Genomic DNA, 10,372 nt, shown 5'->3' on the forward strand with positions numbered 1-10,372 from the left:
CTGTGTATGAGATAAGCCCCGCCTCCATACTAACCTTATATGAAATATACACGGTCTCTACGAGGGCGCTTGTAACCAATCTCATTCCTAGAAATGTATAGGAGGTAATATAAGAATTGATACACTCAGTGTGTTTATCATATATACTGAAACATTATAATTGCTAAAATGTATTCACACAAATAGCTTTCACGATATGCTTTTTTTCTTATGAATAAAATAAAAATGATAAATTATGAAAGATGCATTTGAATTTTATAGAAAAAATCCTATACCTTTTTTCTATACCGTTCAAGTTATATATCTATTATTTTGTCTATGCGAGTTTAAAATGAAAAAGTTTAAGTCGAAGTATATGGTGTTCACGTCATAGATACAATAAAATATTAAAACTCTGAAGAATAAACAGCTGTGCCATGCCGCATGATACGCCCGTCGTCTTGTGTGTGAGGTTTTTTCATAAATTGTTTCTGAGATACGGCGTGACATGTGAACCCCCTTTTTTTCACAAAAAGTTAACTCTAAATAAAAAGAAATGAATCATCAACAAAAAATTTCAGATCTTTAGATTAATATAACTAAGAAGAGTGTTTTAAGCTTTAAGCAATAATCATAACTCGTTTTTAAGATACGGCGCGACATATGAAAAAACACCCTCTGTTTTAGTTACAAAGTCCCGTAATTCAAACAGTTTAAATCTTATTTTCACCAAAAAGTATGCAGATCGTTTGTCCATCATAAGAAACAACTATGTTAATAAGTTTCATGACATTTGGATGAGTCGTTGTCCAGTTTGGGTGCGACATGCATCATCACGGTCAGTGGACGCCGGACAAACAGACGGAGGCGGGACATTGGTATACTATTATACGTCCCGTCAAAATCTTGACGGGCGTATAAAACAGAAAAGCAAATTTAAATTAATTTCAGGAGCATTTCAAAGTAAATTCGCTATGAACATTTTTGGTAGCATGAACGATAACAAGGCGTCATTTAATATAAGAAGTCTAGCATGTGTGGTGACTTTTTTCAATGTACATTTTGGCAAAATATGTACAATGTATATATTTAGTGCATTTCGATAATTTTGTTACAGTTCAATGGTTTACATGTTGTGTAAAAGTAAAAATAATGGTCTATTTCATCTTACCGTGTCTTTTCCCTAAATTTTTTTTTGTAAAACATTTCTATGATTTACATATTTACGTCATTATATCTACAAACATAAAAATTACATCAATATTTAATTCTCCTTTTGACCCTTTTATCAAATTTATACCTTTTATATACATTGCTGGCCTTCGGCTATCATCTAATCTTTGGTCGGGTTGTTGTCTCTTTGACACATTCCACACTATATGATCATATATACCCTTTCTCAAAGGATAGTGCTGTCTGGTACATTCTGCATTTGGAAAATGCCAAATACGTCGATCATGTTGTATCATAATTCAGTTATTATCTGGGTTCATCAACTTATCTGAAATAACCAAATAGATTTCACAAACAATTTATCAGCCGGAGAATTATTCGTTACAAATTAGATTGATCAATTCAAAATTTTGGTTAATCCTGAAGTTACAGAGAATATTTGTAAAAATGAACTAATGACCTCGGAGTGGCGAAGTGACGAGAAAACTCATTTGGCCCTTTGTGGCAGGTGAGATAAATCTCTAGCGAAAGCTATTCTTCGATTCACAACTGATAAACTGTGAATAAAGTCTAGGTACTGCAAACGTTTGAAATAACCTTCTATTTTAAGCATTTGTTTGACGTTGATTATTTATGTTTTCCATCAGGAAACAAAGACACGAAAGACAGAAAAAACCACTTAAATTCCAATCTTATAAAAATCCTGAATATTAGATAGCCAGATAATAATGAAAGCTTTAATAAAAAGCCTTGTTTGAGGTTATCAGGAATCGACATGAGGTATGAAAGATATACTAAAGTCTACTAATTGCTACTTTAGTCAGCTGATTTTATATTTATTCTGGTGTGCATGTATTTGCTTGTAGTAACTGACAGTACTTTTATATGATTTAAGTTATATCTGTATCTAAGTGTTATTCGCATTTATGCTGAGTGTCATTTCAGTGTGAAGTGTTACACCACAGTTCCTCATGATATAATATATAAAAAAGAAGATGTGGTATGATTGCCAATGAGACAACTATCCACAAAAGACCAAAATGACACAAACATTAACAATTATAGGTCACCGTACGGCCTTCAACAATGAGCAAAGCCCATACCGCATATAGTCAGCTATAACAGGCCTCGATAAGACAATGTAAAAACAATTCAAGCGAGAAAACTAACGGCCTTATATATACAGTCCGCCAAAAGTTAAGCACCACCTACTTTTATTGCATTGATTTTTTTTCTAATTTGAAAAATCAATTATTCCTCGAAAAAATAGAAAACAATCATATAGCAATTTTGCTAATGTATACCATAAACAAACCACAAATATAATTTTGGTCACTTATGAAGGTTCTATGCATGTAGGTTTTTCGTTCATAGAAATAGTGTAAATTACACAATTTAGAAATGGAATTTAAGTTTCACTGTGATTTTATTTTTTTACAACAATTAATCACCCAATATATATCATCAAAATTTTCTACACATAATCTTTGGTATGTTCGGCAAATTTAATGTCAATATTTGAGTCAATAGCATGTGTAACAACCTCATTTCCGTTACAGTTTCATAACACGATGTATCTTTCTCGGTACAAGCCTTCAAAACTTTAGTTGGGGAAATCTGTTGCATTAAACAACAAATGCCACTTTTAAATCGACAAGCTTTTGTAAAGGGGAATCTCTGCGATTGAGATTCCCGACAATGACATCTCAGACATGTTTGATATGGTTTATGTATGGAGTCAAGGAAGGCCAAATGTTAGTGTAAATGGCTGGTTGCTCTTTGGACTCGGTTAAAATTATTGCTCTGTGTGGCATAGCGTTGTTATTCAGGTACAATGGTCATGACAATGTTGACGCAAATGGGGGATTATTAAAATGACGGACTACAATTTGTTAAGGCACCACATCTCTGTATGTCTGTCCGTTTATGTTACCCTGCAGAATATGAATACCAAGCTTATAACGGCAAAAGAAGCAACCCCGTACTGGAACACAACCAGCAATGAAAGCAGTCCTTGTGCAAACATTGTTTTTGGTCATAGGCCGTTTTTTCCCTGCTAAATTCGTATTATGGCGTCTACTGGCAGTAAAGGAAACTGACTCCCATCTGACCAATGAGTGTTTTGTCAGGTTGTTATGTTCAAGCATAGATGGTCATTATCCCATTTAAACCTGACCGTTGAGTGCCTGCTTGAAGGTATAGGTCTCTATACACCACGACTTGCTCTTCGTTTGCTTCTATGAAGTCGACGGACCAATGTACGAACACTAACACGACCACCTGGAGAAACAGTGTATTTGTAAACGCACAGATGATCTTTGATAAAAGGTTGCTTAACTGGTTTATTGGAATTCAATCTTTTTGGGCGTACTGAATTTCTTAGTGAATGTTAAAGGTAATTCATAACACCAAAAATTAATATTATTTTTGCAATTATTAAAAACATATTGCCAGTTATATTTCGGTGGTGCTTAACTTTTGGCGGACTGTATATGTAAAAAAAATGTAACCCATAAACAAACGACAACCACTGAATTACAGGCTCCTGATTTAAGTATATTCTGAGATTACTCTGACATCCAATGGGCTTTTGGTTGTTTTTCCAGACAAGCTAAGGCCATGGGACATCAGACCTTGTCCTGCCTGTCAAAAATGGATGCACTGTTTGGTTGTTTCTGGGACCCACTGACAGCCTTGGATCAATATAAATCAGGCATCAATTTGTTCATTTTTCATCTGCCTACCACCCTTGCCCCTGCATGTTTGAATTGATGGTTCACTGTGAAAACTGTCTAATATGAGAAAATAAATGGCAGGTAGATGAAACTTACATAAATGAAGAGATAAATGAAAAATGAACAAATTGAGGCCTGATTTATATTGATCCAAGGCTGTCACTTGGCCCAAGAAGCAGCGCAACCATTTTTGACGAGCAAATACCCACTTTTAAATGGGATGAGCTGTGATGTCCGACTCCCTCCAGCTTGTCTGTCAAAACAACTGTTGAACATAAGACTAATCTCTGACTATACAGGATATTAAAGGCCCTATTTAATATCATGATTAGGAGAGAACCAAGTGCTCACAAAAATGTTTAATCTTGTCTCATTCTAATTGTGCCGGTCATTAGTTGTTGTTAATTTTTCTTTAGCATTATTTTCTAATTTTGTCATAACAAGGACTTTTGTAGCTGACTTGTTGTATGTGTTTTGCTCATTGATGTAGGCGTAACAACATGGTGACCTTTACATGTAGGTGTTTAAATCCACAACATTTGGAATTTTCAAGTTGTACATGTAGATAGTTGTGTCATAGGCACAAATACCAGGTCTCATAATTAAATATTACAGTTTAGTATAGATTACCATGACAACTCTATTAATTAAAAGTACAAGCATAAAAATTATCAATGATTATTATCAAGAACACAAAGGAAATGAAAACTTTTTCACAAACTCTGTTACACATCTTTTCAGACAACAAAAATGTTATTGTTACGACTGATAATCAGATTATTGAAAGACATATTACTTTTAAACATAAAAAACAGATTGTAATAGAGATTTAGTCATTTGAATGGGAAAATTTTGACTTCTTTTTTTTATAAAATGAGTTTTTATGATATATGTTAATGTATATGGTTGACCTGCGGACCATTGGCATAAATGGTATTATTGAACAAACAGATCTTGCTGTGGTGTCACAGAGTGACATAATCATTGTGCAATTGAAATTCAATTGTAAAAATACATGAACATGAGGAATATGATAATTGCCAAAATAGAGATAACACGTAACAGTATACTTACCTATATAAAATCAAAATGCATGATTAAACAATTATTAAAATGTAAGTAAGGGGAGATAAATGGAACAACTTTTGGTGAATAGTTTCCCTTTATGCTACATGTACCCTTGAAATTCTCATGTTTCGGGAGACGAAACGTGCATCAAATCTCTTATCTGGTTAGGCCATAATAAATAATAGGTTTGTTTGCCCAAACGCTACCTACCCAGAAAAAAGCTGCCTACTCAAATTCTTTTATTGTCCTGATTTGAAGAAGTTATTTTTTAATCAAATAGGCATGAAGACTAATAAACATCTGATACTTCAATTTCTTTTTTTGATAAAAAACAGAAAATGTCTACCTACCTACCCCCTGTCTCAACCTTTGGGTAGGGTTTGGGCAAACCAAAATATTTTTAAGTGTGGCCTTAGCTAAGAGTTTTTTAATAGCAGTTTTAAAAAGAAAATGTGAATAGTTAATGTGTTTTATTAAATCCTTTATAAAATATTGTATTTTATGTAAGGCTTACATGAAACTTATAAAACTTGTTTGTCTTTTTGAGTTGTTTTTCTCATATAGTGCTGTATGTTTTTAGTTATTTTGAGCCCTCTTGGGTTTTTCTCATCTTTACATTACAAAATAATATATTTTTCTTGTTACTACTACCATATACATAATCTTTTAAAACATATAAATGTTTGTTTCATTGTATTAGTTTTTTTCTTTGCAGATGCTGTTATATAATACTTTCTGGTATGTTTCTATTTCAGCATGGAGCCAGGCAAAATGCGTTACTTGGATACATTGACAGATGGTTTGGATAATTTACTATCAACTGGACAGCATTCTGATATAGAGGTGATTGTTGATGATCGGTCATTCCATTGTCATAAGGTCATTCTTAGTGCAATGTCGCCATACTTTGAAGCAATGTTTTCCCATGACATGAGAGAAAATCGTGATGGAGTAGTCAAACTATATGATATTGAGGCAGAAATATTTGAAAAAATATTGCAGTTCCTGTATACTGGCAAAGATGTTGTTTCAGAAGAAAATGCTGAGATGATATTCCGAGCTGCATCTCTGATGCAGATTCCATGTTTACAAGCTACTTGTGCAGACTTCCTACTAACGCAAGTCTCGCCAGATAACTGTATCGGCATATGGAAAATAGCTCAATCTCACAATTGTGAAAAACTAAAACAAACATCATTCATGTTTATTTTAGAAAACTTTCAAGTAATATCGACAACCGAAGATTTTCTAAATTTAGATCTGGATGAACTAGTTGGAATAATTAAATCAGATCTTTTGATCACTCATTCAGAAGAACTTGTATGTGATATTGCTTTGGAGTGGATCAACCATGATAAAGAATCTCGTCAAAATTCCGCTGGAAAAATTCTAGAAGTTCTTAGACTTCCCCTATTATCAGCTAGCTATCTGTGCCATACTTTTGAGAGTAATGATTACTTGCAAAATGATCCTGAGTGTAAAACTGTGATACAGGAAGCCATGAAGTACCATACATGCCCTACTAAACGTCAAGATTTTACCTCCCATAGATCAACACATAGATACAATAGTAAAACCAATGATTGTATTATTATTATTGGTGGATTGCTGTCCACTACACCAAGGTAAGATGTGGAATCACTGTACCAATGTTAGCCAATGTTAGCCCTTCAAAGTACTGTCGTTATCTTAAATTTTATAAGTGCCTTTAGAAGGTTTAGTTGATCATGTTGATGATGAAGAGTAAAATTTCTCTTCAGTGCGTGTGTTTAATGTGTTGTCATGAAGTCTTTAATTTAAAAGCTTCTTAAAGAAACCAGCAACTCCTATAGCGTTTCTTATGTGGCTAATACAAGATCCAACCCAATACATACCTGTATGCTTGATTGTTTTGCTAAAACTGGCAATAATCAGATCATTTGCAGATAGAACACCTCTCAGCAATATTTTTATTCTGTTTGTAAAAATAACATTAATTACGGTACCAATTTTACTACACTAGATGTGCATTTTACAATTAAGTTTTTTCAGTGATCATGGTGATGCTCAAGGCAAAATATTGATAAAAATAAATTTTGAAGAATTTATCAACCTAAAAATGACCAAATTGATTAAAGTATAAATACTGTATAACTGAAAGAAAAAAAATCAACATGAATTAGACAATACAATATGTAATCTATTTTTTTTTAATCTCAATTCTATTTTTAGGTACCAAACAACAAAGGAGGTATTATGTTACAGTTTTCAGCAGGAGAAATGGTTTAACCTCCCATCCCTGCCTTATGATCCAGGTTATGAGTTTGCTACATGTACATATGGTAGCAGTATATTTGTATCTGGTGGATGGCTGAAACTCCAAGGACTAGCAGAGTATAAAACCCATAAGAACAAATGGAAAGTATGTCCTCAGATGACCAATGGTAGATGTGGTCATGTAATGGTGTCAGTAAACAACTCCATCTTTGTTCTGGGGGGACGGGATGGGGTCATACCTGCCATGACAAACATAGAGGAATATAACCTGCTGACAAACAAGTGGACAACAGTAGGTGATCTCCCCTTAGGTGTTAGGTCAACGTCTGCAGCAGCCATTGGAGAAAAGATTTATGTTTTTGGAGGAATTATAGAGTCAGACAAAGACACAATGTCTGTGCAATGTTTTGACACACGACACCATACTGTGACAGTTTGTGGAGATTTGCCATTTTCTTGCAGATTGACCAGAACTTTTGCATTGGACACTGCAGTTTATGTCATGGCTCCCGATGGGAGAGTGATACAGTTTTGTGATTCGTCATTGAACATTATCACCAAGTTTCAGGCAAGAAGATTAAGGACAAGTTCAAGTGGATCTGACAGCAATGTCATTGAACCACCCAATGCACCCACCACTTGTCATGGGAAACTTGTTTGTAAGTTACCAAACTTTAGTCAGCATCATTTTGAAGTTGTGCAGTATCGTGGCCACATCTTACTCGTAGGTGGCAAGACTCCAGACAATACAATACTCAAAAATATCATGGTTGCCGATATTCATGACAAAGGGGATGCCAATGACCTGTTCAATGACCTTGAAATGCCCTCTGCACGTTGGTGTTTTGGATGTATAAGGGCTGTTATAAACAAGGATTTTCTCAACAATGAGCTTTATGTTTGAAATTTACTTAGAGACTTTGATATTGTTTTTGTTTCCATATTTTGTCCCCAAATATCTTCTCTGCTTTTAGATTTTGTCATTGTGATAGCATTAAAAATGACTATTGCTGGTTCTGTCATATTAAAAGAAAACAACAACTTTGCATATGCATTGATTTTTGTCAAATCAGCTTTAAACAAGGTATTAAATAAAACTGGAAATCAACATCAAGTTTAGAAAACCTCCATTTCTTCTTACCTCTTAATTTCATGGTGTTAGTTCAATTATTTTTTAATTTGATGTAATTACCTTTTTTTCTGTTTAGTTGGTTTTTTTCATATTCAACCTATTAATTATGTTTTACATACATATTGTGCATTATAACTTACCTTAGGAAATAAATTGCAAAACTTGATAGTAAGGCTTAACCTTTTCATGATTTGTAAACATGAAAATTTAGAAACTAAGCTTACTCCATGCATGCATGGACGAAGGTAACTAACGTTAACTTAGTCCATGCATGCATGGACTAACACAACAGACTTAGTCCATGCATGCATGCACTAAGGCAACTAACCCTAACTTAGTCCATGCTTGCATGGACTAACACAACAGACTTAGTCCATGCATGCATGGACGAAGGCAACCAAGGCTAACTTAGTCCATGCTTGCATGGACGAAGGCAACTAAAATTATTTTTTTTAAAGTTTGAAAAATTTATAAATGCAAAATATTTAAAAAAAAAAAAAAAAATTTAAAAAAAAATTTCTTTTAAAATTTAATTCTTATAAAAATAAATGAAAAAAACATGAAAAATTTACAAAATTATATTTTTCCAAAATGCTGAAAAAAGTTTAAATTCCATTTTTTTTTTCAAAATTAAACAAAAAGAAGAAAAAAATGGTTAGTTATCACCACCAGATATATGTACCCTTGGATATAGGTATAAATGCCACATGAGAATATTCACGTCTGCCAAAAGATTGGAATGTGTTCACATTTCATTTCAATGGTAAAAACTCTTCACTGAACAGATCAGTTGGAGGTGATTTGTTTAACATAACCTTGACAGTAGCTGCAATTAGTTCCTGAAAGTTCCTATTCATTTAGTAGTGGTAAGTGTTATTTTAGTTTGTTGTTATTATATCTGTAATAAACATGTTTTGTTGCACTATGATTTTTGCCTTTGTCTCAATAGCAGCCAACTTTTTGTATATATTATACATGCATTTAGTCGTCAAATCATCAACCCAACAATGTAAGATCTGTAAATTTGCTTTCAAAATTTTTTTGTTCTTCCCATGCCGGGATTCTAATCCATGCTACTGAGATATTGTGACACCAAATCTGTACAATTTTTAAACACCAGAGAAGAGCAGATGATTTAAACACTTTTGTGTAATCCAGCATTATATAAGATGTTTTTGTATCTAATGTTATTATTGCAGTTTGAGCATTTAAAAACATGTTCATTATGTCCATTGGTTGTGTTTGGTTGCTGTCTGCCATATTAAATGGATTTCCTTTTTTTGTTATTTGCTTAAATTTATCTATTAGTTTTCTCTTTTGAAATTTAATAAAAACAGTTCACAAATCAAGTGTGCTGGGCTTATTTTAATTAACCTTCATCAGAAACATACTAACAAAAATTTGAAAGCAAATGATGTAGATAGCATTATCTTGGGACCTAATAAGCCCATGTATAACGATCTTTAAATTCAGGCTTTTGCTCATTGTTGAAGACTTCAGGTGACCTGTACTTGTTTACATCAATGCCCTACTATGCAGGGCTAGTAGTTGTCTCAATTGCAATCATTCAATGTATCCTTGCTTTTGTATCATTTAAAGACTTCAATTCTTTAAATCATTTCAGTTAACACATTTTAATTTCAAAACATTCAACAGATATTTCCAAATAACAAATTTTGTAAACAACAGATATAATTGGTAACTGGTAATTATTTTACAGTCAATATGTTTTTATATTTATCAAGAGGCATCATAATCATGTTCATTAAATTCTTTCCTTGTCAGACTGTTACTGATCTCAAAACCAGTGAAAATTGCAAGTAGCTTTTAGTTTCTAGTAGTACTATTTTGATAAGATGTGTAATTTTTCGTCATTTCTTTTGATGTTCTGTCATATCCAGTCAGACTATTTCACATGTTGAACTTATTCACAATTATATTTCATCTGTAAATTCTAAATAATGCAACTTCTAATGCAGGGAGACATGAGGGTTACTATTTTTTTAAATGTATAACTAGTATTTATCTA

At 33.1% G+C, this 10,372-nt stretch overlaps 1 protein-coding gene across 1 annotated transcript; it reads left to right on the forward strand.

Annotated features, from left to right (window-relative positions):
• Nucleotides 1-1,779: 1,779 nt before the first annotated feature.
• LOC134698875 (kelch-like protein 24) lies at nt 1,780-8,285 on the forward strand. The gene is made up of 3 exons (XM_063560550.1): nt 1,780-1,932; nt 5,711-6,580; nt 7,167-8,285. The coding sequence occupies exons 1-3, from the start codon at nt 1,928-1,930 to the stop codon at nt 8,113-8,115; spliced, it is 1,824 nt and encodes a 607-aa protein (XP_063416620.1). The 5' UTR covers nt 1,780-1,927; the 3' UTR covers nt 8,116-8,285.
• The last annotated feature ends 2,087 nt before the right edge of the window (nt 8,286-10,372 follow it).

This window comes from Mytilus trossulus, unplaced genomic scaffold (assembly GCF_036588685.1).
Source record: "Mytilus trossulus isolate FHL-02 unplaced genomic scaffold, PNRI_Mtr1.1.1.hap1 h1tg000024l__unscaffolded, whole genome shotgun sequence".
NCBI classification, from domain to species: Eukaryota; Metazoa; Mollusca; class Bivalvia; order Mytilida; family Mytilidae; genus Mytilus; species Mytilus trossulus.

Bases quoted from the DNA above. Each gene is read 5' to 3' on its own strand.
- LOC134698875 (XM_063560550.1), top strand. The intron at 6,581-7,166 runs GTAAGATGTGGA...TTCTATTTTTAG, and splicing joins TTGCTGTCCACTACACCAAG to GTACCAAACAACAAAGGAGG.